This window comes from Epinephelus fuscoguttatus, linkage group LG11 (genome assembly GCF_011397635.1).
Source record: "Epinephelus fuscoguttatus linkage group LG11, E.fuscoguttatus.final_Chr_v1".
Taxonomy (NCBI): domain Eukaryota; kingdom Metazoa; phylum Chordata; class Actinopteri; order Perciformes; family Serranidae; genus Epinephelus; species Epinephelus fuscoguttatus.
Window position 1 is genome coordinate 32,374,097 of NC_064762.1, and position 17,689 is coordinate 32,391,785.

The 17,689-nt window shown below is 40.2% G+C and overlaps 1 protein-coding gene across 6 annotated transcripts in view; it reads left to right on the forward strand.

Annotated features, from left to right (window-relative positions):
- myo6a (myosin VIa) overlaps positions 1-17,689 on the forward strand; it is a 185,631-nt gene that overhangs the window by 149,709 nt on the left and 18,233 nt on the right. For 2 of the 6 annotated variants that reach the window (XM_049590924.1, XM_049590925.1), the window contains exons 28-32: positions 6,906-7,066; positions 8,480-8,518; positions 10,611-10,646; positions 12,667-12,705; positions 15,137-15,240. In XM_049590924.1, the coding sequence (XP_049446881.1) occupies positions 6,906-7,066; positions 8,480-8,518; positions 10,611-10,646; positions 12,667-12,705; positions 15,137-15,240 (379 nt within the window). The remainder of the gene's footprint in view (positions 1-6,905; positions 7,067-8,479; positions 8,519-10,610; positions 10,647-12,666; positions 12,706-15,136; positions 15,241-17,689) is intronic. The other 4 variants (XM_049590928.1, XM_049590929.1, XM_049590926.1 and 1 more) reach the window with 3 other exon arrangements.

A 17,689-nucleotide genomic window follows, 5' to 3' on the forward strand; every position in this document is an offset into this window, starting at 1 on the left:
CTCTCATTGTGTGTCTATACAAGTGTACTGTTATGCTATTGCGGTGAGTAGTTTCTCTGGTACTTTCGGGTCTTGATTCAGGTTTAGGATTTGATCAATAAGGACTGGTGTCAGGTTTAAGTATCGATAAAGCATAACGTGGGTTGTATAAAATAATGGACGTAGCCACTGTGACATCACCCACTGGTTTGTGGACTCCTGTTTTGAAGCCTCGAGTTTGGCATTAGTTCACAGCCATCTTAGATTTCTGGAGCCAGATGTGACAATATTTGGATGAGAGGGTGGAGCTAACCCTTATGCTAGCTGCTAGGTTGGTTAGGACAGCTTATTTACACCAATGATTAACTGTGCTAATGCTAATGCTAATTTTCAATAGCATGAAAAGGCGTAAAACCATTAAAACAAAACTTACTTACCAGAAGACTGAACATCCAACTCCTCAGAGGGTCTTTTATTCCAACCAAACGCCGAACAAGACTTTGTAGATGATCAAAATGTTACACTGACGAACTGGAAATACACTGAAATAGCAGCAACTATGGCTACACCTACTGATTGAATCTGGCGATACGTCATGGTTATGTTACCTGACCGAGGTTGTCATCATGGTAGCAACACATTAATGGACAGCATCCGCTTGTCACTGAAAGTGGCCACGCCCATAATTATGCATAACTTTAAGCCATAGTAAAATGTAAATGTGTAAGTTATAAAAAAATTCACCCCCCTGTACAGTTGCCATGAATGTTGAAATGAGCTATAGAGACCAAAAAACATTTGTCTGCCAGGCTGTTAACATGTTCACTTCTGCTGCAAAGTTGGACATTTTAACATGGGTGTTTATGAAGAATGACTTGCTCTGAAGTGGCCATTCAGGGACCTTCAGCTTTTGGCATGTCTACACTGGCTTTATTCCTCAGCCCCAGATGTTGCCGCTTGAAGCACAAGAAATTCAGTAATGTAGAGAATGAGTATAGACACCAACTAGAAGAAATCAGCCAACATGATGAGATTATTTCTAGTGTCTGTTGCAAATAAATGAATCCCACAAATCCACATTTAAAATCACAGAAGTAAGATGTTCATTATAACTGCAGTACTTGCCTGAGAATCATCATGTTTTGAGTTTTCTTCAGTATCAAAGTAATTTAGTGATAGCTGTCTGTACATTTATGAGTACACTGCAAGCAAGGACTGGTAATAGATAATTCGGCAAACTTTTAATAGAGACAATTTGCCAAAAGGTAAACAAATCCAAGCTAAAAATACAGAGTTCAAGTTGTAGCCCACAGTTAATGCTGACTAATAACTGTCTCAATTTTGAACTTTTCAAACTTCAACATCCCCTCCAGAGCTAGAGGAACACTCTTTCAAAGTCTCTCCTGGTTGGGATGGCGGCAGAAATCTCAGATATCTCCAAACCTGGAAATACAGTCAGGTCCATAATTATTTGGACAATGATACAGTTGTCGTCATTTTGGCTCTGTACACCACCACAATGGGTTTTAAATGAAACAATGAATACCTGCTTAAAGTGCAGACTCTCAGCTTTCATTTAAGGCTTTTTTCAAAAATGTAGTATGAACCGTGTAGGAATGACAACCATTTCTCCACACAGTCCCCCAACTTTAAGGGCTCATAAGTATTTGGACAAACTAACATAATCATCAATTAAACAGTCAGTTTTAATACTTGGTTGCAAATCCTTTACAGTCAATGACTGCCTGAAGTGTTGGACACATAGGCATCATCAGATGCTGGGTTTCTTCCCTGGTGATGCTCTGCCAGCCCTTTACTGCAGCCATCTGCACTTCCTGCTTGTGTTTTGGGGGTTTTGCCCTCAGTTTTGGCTTCAGCAAGAGAAACGCATGCTCAGTTGGATTCAGGTCAGATGATATGACTTGGCCATTGCAGAGCATTCCACTACTTTGCCTTAAAAATGTCTTTGGTTGCTTTTGCAGTATGCTTCAGGTCAATGTCCAACTGCACTGTGAAGCATCGTCCAATGAGTTTTGAAGCATTTAGTTGAATCTGAGCAGATAATGGTGCCCCAAACACTTCAGCTTTCATCCTGCTGCTCTTGTAAGCAAGACAAGACTTCACTAGAATAAATACAGAGGGTTTATCACAAGATGCAAACCATTGGTTAGCCTTAAAAATGGAAGGCCAGATTAGAGTTTGTCAAAAAACCATCTAAAAAGCCTGTACAGTTGTGGAACAGCATACTATGGACAGATAAAACAAAGATCAAATACCAGAATGATGGGAAGACAAGAGAAGGAAGAAGGGAAGGAACTGCTCATGATCCAAAGCACACCACCTCATCAGTGAAGCATGGTGGAGGTACTGTTATGTCATGGCCATGTATGGCTGCCAGTGGAACTGGTTCTCTTGTATTTATTGATGATGTGACTGCTGACAAGAGCAGCAGGATGAAAGCTGAAGTGTTCAGGGCACCATTATCTGCTCAGATTCAACCAAATGCTTCAAAACTCATTGGACGATGCTTCACAGTGCAGTTGGACAATGACCTGAAGCATACTGCAAAAGCAACCAAAGACATTTTTAAGGCAAAGAAGTGGAATGTTCTGCAATGGCCAAGTCATATCATCTGACCTGAATCCAACTGAGCATGCATTTCTCTTGCTGAAGCCAAAACTGAAGGCAAAACACCCAAAACACAAGCAGGAAGTGCAGACGGCTACAGTAAAGGGCTGGCAGAGCATCACCAGGGAAGAAACCCAGCATCTGATGATGCCTATGTGTCCAACACTTCAGGCAGTCATTGACTGTAAAGGATTTGCAACCAAATATTAAAACTGACTGTTTAATTGATGATTATGTTAGTTTGTCCAAATACTTATGAGCCCTTAGAGCTGGGGGACTGTGTGGAGAAATGGTTGTCATTCCTACACGGTTCATACTACATTTTTGAAAAAAGCCTTAAATGAAAGCTGAGAGTCTGCACTTTAAGCAGGTATTCATTGTTTCATTTAAAACCCATTGTGGTGGTGTACAGAGCCAAAATGATGACAACTGTATCATTGTCCAAATAATTATGGACCTGACTGTATAACACCTACAGCAGGTGCCTCAGTCTCGCTGTTCTACAAATGCGAGCACATGGCTTTGTGTGTGTCTGCGCGTGTGCCACAGCAGAGAGATAGCGGGGTTTTACGGTTTACTGGCTTTTATGTTTATCATCCAGCGTCTCTCCGCCCAGCCCATCTGTTGGCGTGGCCACCGGTTCCCGTGGTTCCCCGGGGCATCGACCCAGCCCAGATCAAGTGCAGATTTTAGTGGTGAGCGGTGGCCGTTTGGATCAAAGCTGCTGGCCAGGGGCCCGCAGCCCCAGGCTGGTTTACCCACAAATCTCCTGCACTTCGCCCAGCTCACGGTTGTTGGGCTTCTCAACACATTTCCCTCTCTGCTTAATATTCATGTCTTCCTCTGCAGACTCTAGAAGGGCTCAAGATTTAAGGAGAGGAGGTGACATGAAATTTAGCTGTTTTATCACTCTCTTTATCCATACATTCATAGTTATGATCAAAGTATGGTGTGAAGCATTTGGAAGTGACATTTACTGCCATTAAATGACTGTCAGCGTAAAACCAAAGACTATGTCCATAACTTTGATTATAAACCATAATATGCATCAGTGCAGCAAATACATGATTCTGCATCAGTCAGCTGACTGACTGACTGGTTAGTAACAATCCCTGAGCTATGGTAGCAGTACTATCAGTCCAGAAACCTTTTTCAGAAAAGCAATTTAAGAACGCTGTTTACATGCAGATCTCATGTGTTTTCAGCATCATTTCACAAACAACTGTCGTTGGCTGACTGCAGATAATATCTTGAGTCTTGCATGAGTCAGAAGTATGGTGTTTGTTTCATTACAGAAACATGTCTAAGTGAACACGAGAGGAAATAATTCCATGTTGCAAATCACAGGTTCTAAAACTGAAACTTAAAAGTCGTATAAAGCTTTTACTGACTCCCGAGGGAGCTGTGTGAAGTCTGATAAATGTCCCCAAGTGATGTCACTTGACTGAGCATCATTTGGGTCTGAAGACTACAAGTACGGGGCGTTTCAAAAGCATCCCAGAAACTAATAAAAATGCATGCAGCTCGACTGTTTTTGACGGCGCCATGGCATGTTGCACAGAGCAACTTGATATCTCCTGCTAACAGGCACTGCATGTGAAAACTAGATATGATGTAATTATGAGGATGAATGTATTTTTAATAACTAAAATGCAGCCACAATTCTTTGATCCAAGTCAGTTATAACTGGACTTTCAACAGTATTAACTTTGTCTGTAGGCTTCAGCACAACAAAGTAGGAAATAACAACTATAAACACAATTAAAATAGACTTGAAAAATATTAATGATTTAACTATATTTCTGACTTACTTATGATAGTAGCACAAATATCAAGGAAAAATGACCAAATTTACAAATTCTGCAAGTCTAAAATATCATGCAAGCAAAACGCTCTGCTTCTGAAAGGCTCCCAATGTGGTGTGACGCTGTACGGAGGACTGAACAAAACTGGTTCACAGATGGATCATGGAGAGCTTCACTTAATGTAATTGTCCCTTCCAGCTCCCTTACAGTCAAGATGGCAGAGATTACAAAAAATGGGGAGTAATTTATCTTGTATTGTGCCTAACTGTCTTGGATCATAACAGATTGGGGTATGAAACTAATCTGCAGATACTCCAGTTCAAAATGAGTCCAAAGTTTTCTAGGAATGTCAGTTTCTGAGCCTAAAGCTAAGGACAAAATGTGGCCTGCAACAGACAGTAAGGCTTCTTGTTTTGACCCAAGCCAATTGTCACAGAACTGCCGGCCTGTACTTGCTTTTATTATTTAATTTTATTTGATAGGGACGATGCAATTTAACATACACCAATCAGCCAAAACATTAAAACCACTGGCGCGTGAAGTGAATAACATTGATTGATCATCGTGTTGCAATAATCTATTTGGAAACCTTGCGTCTTTGTCCAGGACAATGCACCATGTCACATCACAAAAACTGCCTCCAAATACCCCAGATCCCAACCTGATCGAATATTTGAGGGACGTGCTGGTCCCCAGAGGTACCCCAGATCTATGATGGGTCCTCCTTGGACCAGACTTGACTCTGACCTGTCAAGGCATTAACACAGGACCTCTGTGGAGGTGTCCTTTAGTGTCTGGCACCAGTGCGTTGGCTTCAGATCTGTTGGGTCCTGTGGGTTGTTAGGTGAGGTGACAGCACGTTCCACGGATATTTGATCATACACATACCACAATACACCAGAATATTTTCTATACGATATGGTATTTTACAGTTGTCATTCATGCTGCTCCTTGTTGCTCTATTACTGTCTTGGCTGGTTAAGAGGAGTGACGAGTCAGCAGTCAGTGACGGTGTAAAAGTCATTAAAACTGTGTGTGAATCACGGGAGGTCCTTGAGCATACAATCATATTTGTGCACACAAAATATTAGGCTGATTGGTCCAGTAGTTTGCGAGATTAGAGATTACAATGACAACAATTAACCTGCATGCAGCTGCCTTTTTAAATCAAACACCTAAGATATTTTACTGTGGAATTGCCTTTAACAATAACACAGTCATTAATCCTCTGATGATAAACAATCAAAAGGTCAGGGGAAAAAAAGTTAAGATGGTGTGAAAATAAAGATCACAAACACTCCTCAAATCTTCCAAGTATTCCTCAGTATCCTCAGTTTTCATACAATGGTAAACTTCATGTAACGAGCTGAGCACCTTTAGTTCCTCACGTCCTTCCTGAGTCGGTCAAGGAGACGTCTGTTATGAAAGTTGTTGCACGAAAAAAGGTGGAAACAGGAGTATTAATCATCTGGGTTTAGCCCCGCCCTTCACTCGAGCCCCTCGTTCCTTCTTTAACGAGCAGGACAGAGGAGATGAAGTTAACCCCCCAGGCCGTAGCTCCTCATCTGCTCCGTTTGTGGGAAGGTTGAAGGGCATCTGTGTGTTTTTCTGCTTCCATGAATACCAACAAGTTTCTGTGTCCACCGGTGCTTCGTCTTCTCAGTTAGCTTAGACTGCTTTTTGTGTGTACATGTATAAAAAATCTACCATTGAAGTAATAGATTAAATACAGAGTCAGAAAACAGTAAAAATGTTGAATTTCTAAAGTGATGTCATCAAATTACTTGTTTTGTCAAATCAACTGTAGAAAGATATTCAGATAACTGTGATACAAAACAAAGCAGAAAACCCTCATATATGAGAAGCAGGAGCCAGAGAGTGTTCACTTTTTTGCCTCATGAATGACTTAATCAGTTGTTCAAGTATAGTTCGACAGATGCATTATTAATAACAAAGTTGGGTATTTTGCCCCACACATTTTGGATTTATATTCTATAACTCGTACTTTAAAACAGAAACCCGTGTTTTTTTCTTCAGTGTTTTGTTGCAGCAATGAGACCAGACAGTCATTACCCAGCTTTAAAAAAACAGCATGATGTTGTTGTGAAATTAATATTAAACTCAATTTGTGATACATTACAGCTCCAAACATCTGCATGTAAGGTGACATCTGCATTTGTAAACATCTGCCTTGTAAAACAGTCTCCCTCCTGACAGAACTGTCGGATAAACTTGAAAAAGAGTGTTGGTAATGTCCTGAACTGAGGCTCTTCAGGAGAGTGCAGCACCAACCGAGCTCTAGTGAGTCTGGCAGATATTTTACACCTGCAGATGGTAGACAAGTTCTCTCCAACACTTCTACGCATGAACATATGTTAACAGCAGCACAAACACTCCAGGTGGGCAGCGAAATAAAACATTTTCATGGAGCACATGCAGTAATGTAAAATGCTTTATGTGTGTGTGTGTGTGTGTGTGTGTGTGTGTGTGCAGATGGAGATGGAGCTGCAGCTGCAGGCGGAGCGGGAAGAGGAGGCATCTCGGCAGGCTGTCCTGGAGCAGGAGAGAAGAGACAGGGAGCTGGCGATGAGGATCGCTCAGAGCGAGTCCGAGCTCATCCCAGAGGAGGTGCAGAACGACGCAGGCCTGCGCAGGTACCCAACACAACCATCGTACATGTGTTACACTGGAATGTCATCACTGTCTCACAGTCTGACCTTTGCTTTAACATTTTGTTTTGATACGAAACATCCAGCAGGTAGCAGTCAGAAGGAAAAATGTTTTCCTTTCCCAACAAGATGACAGAACTTCAAGCTCAAGGAGGTCTGGAGGAAACTCAAGCACTAAATTTGCTTTAAAAAAACAAAACAGGAAGAGATACCATCCAACAATTAATGAAATTATGCAAGTAGGAAAAAAATAGGGTGGTGGTTTCCAAGTTGGGTGTCAGAACCCTTCAAGGGATCAAAAGGTGCCACTTTATAAGATCATTTGGGCTCTGAATCAGGAGGTCTGATTGTTTAAGCTTATGTGAGACAACTTTATTTTGGTTGCCACAACTTTTGGCATGTATAAGGGCCACACAGATAAATTCTGTTCCACTGTTGCCTTATTAATAATGTTTGTGTAAGACATCTCAGTTTATGGAAAGCTGTTACGTGTAGTTTCTCCAGTGGAAATTAAGAAAAAACTTTTAGCATCAGTGTGCAAGTATTCCTAAGTACCCACAACCCAAATCAATTTTTCAGAATTTTCCCGAAGTTTGTTTTTTTTTTTTTTTTTAGATCAAAACCCATGCTCAGTGTGAAATTGCTGTTATGGCCTAAATTTTTTTTTTTTCCCCATAGATGTGTGTTTTTAAACTCAGACCTCCATGAGCTTGATGAGACAAAACTCCGGCTACACCAGAGGATGTGTTTGACTGTTAATCATCAACCCTTCATAGTCCATGTTTCATAGCTTCACCTCAATTAAACATCATATATAATGGTGAAAAAATTAAAACCAAAACTGTCTAATTAGATACTCCTCTGCGGTAAGTACACTCTCTCTGCTCTGTAAATGTATCTTGTATGTTATCACGTTCCAGTCTGTGACAGTATGACAGAAGTTTTACAGGGTTCAGGTCTTGAGTTTGACAGGATACTGACAGGGAAAAGTCGAACTAATTATTCAACAGGAGCTGATACGATGCTTTGCTCACAGTATGTTCAGCACGGGTTCAACATTCACTCGCTGTAGATCAAAAAACACTGAATGTTTTATGGTCCCGAAGCGCGAGCAAGCCATTGATAATGCATCACAATCTGTCAGCAGCAAGAAAGGTTGAAAAACAGTCAGATTTCCTGTTTCACAGTTTGACATTTTGTAGCCTGGAAGTTTCTCTTGGACTGTGTCGGACTCTTTGCTCCTGGAGTTCATTTAGACAACTTCATGACGAGTTCTTTAAGGACAGAAACTGTTATTTGAATCCAGCTCAGACTCAAACCGCACTGGAGAAACCAACATCTCCATTCGATCCTGTGTTTAACCATCTTCTTCTTTGTTTTCTTTTTTTTCCCTCCCAGTAACGGCTCCTCAGTTCCATCGTCCCCAGAGAGAGCAGCGTAAGACCTGGCGATTTCAACCTTTTAATTTAATCCCCAATCCCACCTGCCCTTTGACCTTTCAAACCATAACCAACCAACCCCTGCATGCTGTAACAATCTGCCAGCCGAGCACAGACCCCTGCTCTCTGACTATGAGATGCTGATTCCAACTAACAGTGGCACCAGTTTAATAGAACGCACTTTTGTTTCTTTAATTTTGAATTTTAATTTTAAGTAGAAGAACTTTAAATGTCCACATTTGACCAAAGTAATTAGCACCAGTTTTAAGTGTTGCACCAACGTGATTGTCACCCACCAGAAATGTGATTGAGGCCCGTATTTATCAAACTTCTGAGGATCAGACCGAGAATGTTAATCTGAAGAGTCTACTTAGGAGTAAAGGAATAAGACACATTAATCGAATGACTCATTCTTTTTTACAGCGTAGTGTAGGAGTAACCTTTAAAAGCGACTCTAATTTATATGCATAAGATTTAGGCTACATCTGTCCTTTTAATAGCTGGTTATTCTTCAAAAAAAAACAACAACTCAGGAACTTCTAATCGAATAAATGACACAATCCTGCTCTCAAAAGCTGAATACCTCAGCACTGAAATGCACCTTGTCTCAGTTTAATACACTCAAAAGCTTATGGTGGCTAACGCTGTCAAATTTTAGATTCAGTTCAAAACAGCCTCATTTATGTCAAGGGCTAAAGTGTATGCTGCAGCTCACCACCCAGATGGATACACACACATTAGATAGGGAGAAAGACATTTAAAGACTTAACACTATGTATATGTAGTATTGTGTGTGGAATTAGGACTTACTTAAACTTTTAACTTAAGCACATTGTTTTTAACTATTAATCACATCCATTCAAACAAAAAAAAAAAAACCTGGTCCCCAAATGATGACATAAGAAAGTGACTGACTTTCCATATATTTTAAAGGTCCAGGGTGAAGGATTTAGTGACATCTAGTGGTGAGGATGCAGAGCTGCAACTTCCCCCATGTGCCAAGCATACAATGGCCAATGAGAAGTCGCCAAAACATGAAATGGCTCTATCTATCTATCGCCAGTGTTTGATTTGTCCATTCTGGGCTGCAGAACGGACAAATCAAACATCTATGGAGGAGGACTCGCTCCATATGTAGCCATAAACATTTCATTCTAGGGTAACAAAAACACAACAATTCTTATTTTAAGGTGATTCTAAACCAATGGAAACATATTTATGATTATTACATACCATTTCTGCCAATAGGTGTCCCAAAATCCTGCACACTGGACCTTTTAAAAGTGGGTTCAGTTTTAAGTAACTCTTCAAATCCTCCGTATGTGATACTCTGCAATTGTTTTTTCATTTCCAAATTAATCTTGTGGCAAAATGAAATAAAATTACCAAGCCGTAAGAAACTCAAGCAAGTCCACTTGCCTATGATATAGCACTTAAAATTACCATAACCAGGATGACTGAGGACCCTCAGCAATACCAAGCAGCCTCCAGCTATATTAACAAAAAAATAGCATGAGGATATTGTTAAAAACGAAAAAAGTAAATACTTAAAGCAAACCAAACTAGAGCAAGGAGGAAGTCTTCTTCTGGTGGAGGAATTATGCCAGACAAATTGATAACATTTAAAAACAGAGGGAAAAATTAAACCTAATTTTTCTTGTCATCAGCGCACTGAAGAGTGTCTAGCATCCTATCACAAGTGTGTCTGGAGCTAATAGCTTCCATTAGAGCTGCAGCTGCAACTTGTACAACATATTGTTCATAATGAGCGATGCAAAGCATAAATTAAAGGCTAAAAAGAACAACATAAGAGATTAAAGCAACTTTTAAATCAAAAGCCACATATTAAATAGCTTTTATTCTTATTTATACTTAGAGGCTAAAGTGAAGAATTTTCCTTTAATCTCTCAGTGAAGTGTCACCTCCAGCGGTTTGATAAATCCGGGCCGTGTCCTCTGCTCAGAGTCAGACGGAGAATCACTTCTTGATGAGACTCAGGGGAAAAGGAATCACCTTCCCTCCTCTTGATTGGTTTTGTTATATTGTTCAGTGCCGCTCCGTCTTATAATCCTATAATCTTCTGTTTACAGCACTGCTGGAACCACAGCACTCAAGAGCTTGACCATGTAGGTTTCCTCTCAGTACCAGAACACCAAACACCTTCAGGGACACTGTGTGATGCTACATGTAGAGTTGTTTATCTGGAGTTTATTTAGACAGACTGCATAAATCAGATGCACTCCACTGTACTCTGCAGTAATTTCCACCATCTGTGTTGCTCGGGAGGTTGAGCCAGTTCAGCGCTGCATCCTGAGATGTTAAAGTACTCGGTGTGTTTGCTGGCTGCGGCGCTCAGCTTTAGTTTTCATGGCACAGTGTCGGTTCGTAGGCCTCAGCCCGGCAGCCTCCCTCACACTTCTCCCTGCGCTTACTCTGAAGCGACCCACATACAAAGTCACTCTGAAAGTTGAAATTGATGCTTCACGTCGTGAGTCAGCTGTAGTAGTGGCCACAGTACACTGTTCCACACTTTGAGGATGCTGGAGTGGTGCATCGTAGCACTTTACACACCAGGTGGTTCCAATCTGCCGTCCTCTTCTTCTCTAAAATGTTTTTTCCTTTTCATCACAGCACATTCCTTTTGAAGTTGCTCATTACAAATATCACTGCAGTATTTATATTTTACCCGGCATTTAAACAACTGGAGTGGTATTGGTCTGGATGTCCACAGTTAGTCAGACACAAAGCTGAACATGCACCAGAGACAGACTGTTATTTTAAATGCTACACATTCACACTGATCACTTCTGTATTTCCTTTATTCCTCTTCCACTGTTTCCGTCTTCCTTCCTTCACAGCCTTGGTTTTGTTCCTGTTTTTCATCATGTTTTTTGCAACCCTGTAATCTCTTATGAAGGACACATTATTTTGTTCATAATTTTGGTTTCCAGTCCACAAAGTGTTATGTTCTTGAACATCACAGAAGTCACACAGTAGGTGATGACTGAGGTGGCTGTTGAACATGCAGCAGTAGTGGAGAGTAACTTAGTGCATTTACACAAGAAAGGTACTTAAGTACAATTTTGAGGTATTTATCTATTGAACTTTTTACTCCACATTTACTTCACAGCTTTCCAGATTGTTTTACATACCTGCAAATATATGATGCAAAATATGATGTTAAGTGAAACACTACTTAAAAAACATCCCTTTACATGTAACAGTGGTGGTGAACGTAGACATTAGAATGCCGTTTACCTCAGTAATACAATAATATAATTCTGAAAATGTACAATTTCTTTTAATGTTGATACTTAAAAAGATATTTTGTATTACTTGTGTAATACTTCTGTGCATCTTCAGTAGAGAAGTAGAGTTTCAAATATAGGATTTTAACTTCTGGAGTATATTTCACTTATGGCATTACTACTCTTACTTCAGTAAACGATTTGAATACTTCAGTACTACAACCCTGACGCACAAAGCTCATGACTCTTATACCAAAAGTCTTGCATTTGTCATGTTTCATGTTATGTTACTAAACACTTCAGATTGGGAAATATTGTGATTTATGTTAAATATTGGGAAAAAAATCAACATGATATCCTGGTTTGAGTCATTTTTGACTTTTTCTATATTCAACCACAACCACAGTTTTCCCTGAATCGTAACCATAAAGTTTTAGTGGCTCATAACCATGACATTTTTTATCGTGCTTTAGATTCTTGAGCTTATTTAATGGGAAAGTAAATTAAATCTTTTCTCAGTAAGTATTTTATAGATTTGTTCATAGAATTGTTTCATAATAAAGTTTAAAAAAAGGTTATTTGGTGGCATTACACTTTCTCTTTGCAGATTAGTAGCGTATAGATTAAATGGTTAGAAGTTGGTTCTTGTCCAACAGTGTACATTTTTTTTCCTCCAGTTTTTTATATTTTATTTTTTTCTTTCTCATCTACATAACTCTCACTTTTCTTTCCTTCTCTTGTTTTCCCCAAAGCCTCTACTCCCCCTCCTTTTTCTTCCTGTTATTTCTCTACTATCAGTAATTCTATGCAGTCAATATTTTGTAAATTTGTTTGTAAAAAAAACACCACAACCAACAATACACTAACTTTGTCAAATTGGGACCGTCATGCTTTTTAGGGAAGAAATGGCGAAGGAAATGACCGAACTTCTGGCTAGGTGGGTAGAAAACCACTCGTACAAACCAAATCGCCATCTGCAGTGGAAATCTCCACACAATCAATCGCCTCAATTGACCAAATGTTTATTAAAAGAAGAATATGAGATGCAGAAATCCTGTTTAAAGTCCAGCTGATTTTGTTGATGATCCAAATCTAATTCACCAATTCTGATTAACTGGGTTAATTCCCTCGACTGTAGGTCACTGATTGTTCTCTTGTTAATTTTGAACCGATTTCTGCTGCACACTTTTCTTTTCTTTTAATCCTCTCAGCGCAGCAGTCGACCTGCTGATGTTTGCAGGGTAAAGTACTTGCTTCCTAAATGGCACTTGAGCTGCTGTTTTTTACTCCACTCCTCAGATGCAGGTGTTTTAGCTGGTCCTGAGTCTAAACCCAGATGATACCTTGTTTCAAGTCAGCAACTCTGACGTGTTATTGTTTTAAAGGTGCAATCTGTAACTTAAGGCATATGCAAAACGCAGCAGAAGGGCCAGATGATTTAGCCTTGCACCTTATGATATTTTTCACTTTGTAGTTGTTGGAATGCAGTAAACATTTAAATAACTTAACAAGGAATGTGAACAATAGTACGTTAGTGACTGTAGTGATAAAGTTAGGCAGCGTTGCTACTGTCAACAGGAGTGGTGCCACTGCCTGATCAATATTTCTGAGTTCCGGAGTGAAAAGTTTTGACCAGCAGCCTGATTCATATTCACACAGATATACAATTTGCCCAGTACAACCAGTCCTCTTCTACAGGCCAGTTCAGCAACTTGATGGTGTTCAAAGGTCCAACTGTTCATTTGATTCGTCATATAAATTTGAGCTAAAGCCACAGAAAGAAAAGTTTGCAATGTCAGTAAAAATATTTGTTTTGTTTTTCAACAGATCATACATGAAAATATGTGACACATTGGTTGATTATTAGTTTTTTCCTGCTGTTGTTATGAATGTAACTGCTGTAAACAAAATTTTCAGAAGTATCAAAAGAGCGTCAATATGACCAGGACTGATGGCAAGTTACAATCTCGCAAGCACTATCTTCTTGAAATACTAACTTGGTTTTTAGTGCACTTGTATATTATAATAAAGCTCAAAGAAACCTTGTCTAAATCACCTATTTGTCTGGCAGAGCTGTGAGATTTTTAACCTTTGACAGCCGATGATGTCAGCAGGGGAAAGCTAACCTCCTGCCGCAGTTACACTGCAGCACCTTTGTGAGCACTTCCTCATCAGATTACTGCGGATAAATGGTATTTTCCACGTGCTCTTCTTGGGCATTAGTGCTGGTGTGAATGAGTGATGTCAGCTGAAGTCCTGCCAGTCTCTCCTCCTGCTTCCTCTGTTCGTCTGTCTGCGGCTAATTGGCTCAGGCCTGCTCTCACTACGCCTCAAACACACAGCAACAGGAAGAACCGGCAGGTGACTGCAGCACTCAGCCGCTTAGCTCGCTGCCAAAGTTGACGTGTGCTTTCTGGGAACACGGTACAGCCGCCCCGGGTCCGAGGCCAGCACCCCGCTAATCATTAGACACAGAGCCACCCAATAGGATTAGAGAACCAGCAGGGTCCCACCTCCAACTTCCCAGTGTTCTAAAAAGGGCAAATCCCGGTCACGGATTAATCAGGCCTGTCAGCAGAGAAGCAGCATGCCAACAGCACAGCCCACAGCTGGAGAGGAGCTTTACACTTTATACTGTCCAACCATCATTTATAATTTAGCAGTGAGCTGCCACTCCACAGTGACTCCACGGCGTTATCCCAGAGGCGCTTTTTGACTTCCTGGCGACTGAAGCAGCATGCATTTTAATGATCTCATACCCTCTATAGTTCTATTGTAGCAATCGCTCTCTTTCCTTTTAACAACAGTGCTGCTCATCTGACACCCCTCTCTCCCCTCGCTTTCACCTTCTGCAATGAACCTTTAGCTACAACAAACCACTGCTGTATTCAACCTGAAATTCTTATTCCTGTTACTTTGATGACTTTCAGATGGATGGAGTTTATGTAAAAGGTGATTCAGATACTTTCTGAGCTGCTTTTTAGCCTTTGACACCAAGATGATTTTAGCCCCATGATCAGAAAATTGAGTTTAAAAAAAAATGGAATATATTTAACAGGATTTAAAGTATGTGTTGGAGTCAGTAGGTGTCAAACTTCTGGGAACAACAGAGGTAATTAAATCACATCACACTATTTATTATTAAAATTACCTGTTATACTTCCATCTGACACTTTATGTAAACTCCACCCATCTTATTAACAAGTTAATATGAAACGTTACTTGCAAATCCTGTTTGACCCCACTTCAGTATGAAGCGAATAACCCCATCCTCTTACATTCCCCGCTGCTGGTCTTCCCACAGTTCACTGCTGGTAGGTATTCGTTGCTGACTTGCTCTGTCCCTCTTGTCTTGTTTCCCACATTAGAGGTCCACAGGTTCAGGCCTCCAAGGCTGCTGCCGGGGCCAAGAAGTACGAGCTGAGCAAGTGGAAGTACGCTGAGCTGCGCGACGCCATCAATACCTCATGTGGTGAGTGTCACGGTTTAGTTTGTCACCACAGCAGTTTGTGTCATCAGCATATGCAGACAGTGCAGTGTACGCCCATAGAGTGTGCCAGGGCAGACGTCAAAACCCGGAATTTTAGCATCACGCTGGTTCCCGGAAGAGAAAGTGAATGTGATTTTTGCATTGCCTTTTGGATTATGCCAGAAAATAAGCTCTGTGGCTAACACAAGTTTATGATACTTACAGGTTTTGTTCAGCGAGATAATCTTCACATATGAACACCTTTCATACCGCATTTGAAGCTTAAATGCGATTGCCAGAAGTAAAAAGCTAACATTAGGCTTTAACGGACTACATGACTACTCCACGGTCGCATGACTCTTGATGTCACCGCCACTTAGCTTTCAACTGATTTCGGCCGCTTTGTTTTAAAAACATTGTATAATGGGGAAATCGGACTGTTTAAGCTAAATAAGAAGTTGTAATGGCGGACTGCCAGCACTCTCACCTGTTCAGGGGTGATGACGTTTAATGTCCCCGACAGGGTTTGTAGTCGTATTGAGCAACTTGTTAGTAACTGCCTTTTTTACGACACATAAAAGCTTCAACATTCACAAGTAGGGTGTTTACTGACGTGTTTTATGTCGTAGAACAAAACCTGAAACTCGCTTAAGCTTTTGTTAACCACAGACCTTATTTGAGGCATTTTACCAAAATCCCATTCAAAAAACGTATTGACTTTTAGATGAGAGAACCGTAAATGCTAAAAGCGCTAACAGAGTTCCGGGTTTACTGGCACACTCTATAATCACATTTGGTGCTGGTGTACATATAATGATGGTGATAATACAAGGTTTTACACTCTTTAAGTTGTTGCCGTACCAAAAACAGGGCTGGAGATCAGTTTTTCAGTGTGTTTTAACACTGGTCCGGACTGAGATGTCAACAACTGCAGGCCAGTTGACAGTAAATTTGACATGAATATTTATAGTCCCTAGAGCATTATCTTGAATAATTTTGTTTTGTTTTAGCACTGACACAAAGCCAAAATTTCCCCATGACAAATTCATGGAAAGTATCTCCATGAAGTATCTCAAACCAAAAGCTATAATTCTGTTAACTTTATCATGAGTGTTCATGGTCCCCAGAGGATGAACCCCAACAGTTCTGGCAACCACCGGCCTTTCCTGCAGCCTCAGCCTTGTGTTTAAATGGGCTCTGCATGCTTGATTTTTACTTATATTATCTGCAAATGACAATTGTTGAGCCCAGTATCACTCCCCAGAGGATGAACCATTTTCATTTCAACAAACCTATGATCTGTCCACCAGTGGTTTAATCAAATCTAAACTTTCTCTTCATAAACAACTTTGTCCCATGAAAAAAAAAAAGTATGTTGAAAAACTTTAATTGAAATCCTGTGATGAATAGTCATAATCCCCAGAGAATTAATCTAAATGCCTTTTGTGTCACTCCATTAACATCAGGGTCAAAATTATTACTTGTACACATGAAATATCAAAACTTAGTTAATTTGTACTCAGCACATTCATTGCCCTACAGAGGATTTGACACTTAAACACCACCCTCAAGTGAAAATGTCAACTTTGTACACAATATATGGATATCAAGTTATATGTTATAATAGGGAGATCGCCATGAAACATACTTATCAAATTTAGCTCCCCAGAGGATGAACTGGTTTAAACTTCAGCTACCCACAATAACCTCTCCACCCGCTCCCCAGATCAGGTCAAAACTTAAAAACTAATTTGGTGGATCTTAAAGAATGACCAGATCTTCTTAAAAGTTGCGATGTATATTCTTGATCTTCAGAGGATGATTTTGCAGATGATTCATCCTTTTGATTTTGGGCACTTGAACATGAACTTTTCTGTCATCAGGTGACAATGTTCACTTTGTACACAAACACATCTGGCAGATAGCCATGAATTTTGGTGATCGCATTCCAGCTCCATATAGGATGAACTGGCTTGGGTTTCAACAACACCATGATTTCTCCTTTAGCGCCACTGTAAAGACCAACTTTATGTTTTCATCCTCGTACTGTGAGGCTATAAAATTTGAGTAATTTAGTCTCATTTCCACCAAGTGGACAGCTTTGACAGAAATATCTGCCACAGCTTCACTTTCCACACCACTCACTTTTATTTCTGTGAACTCTGCCTCATTTCTGACCACTTCTCTCATGTGGGAGTGTATTACTGGTCGAGCACAACCGAGTACAACTCTTTTAACAAAAACTCATCATGATGATACCTCAGTTGTACCAGATGTACCGCTTTAGTCAGACAATAAATGACAATGCCAGATAGTCTCATGATGACATATCAAACTGTAGCAAACTACTTAACCTTTACACTGACCGCCATTTTGGTCCAGACCAAAATATCTCAATAACTATTCATTGGATTCGTCAACATAACATTTGGTACTGTTCATGTTCCCCTCA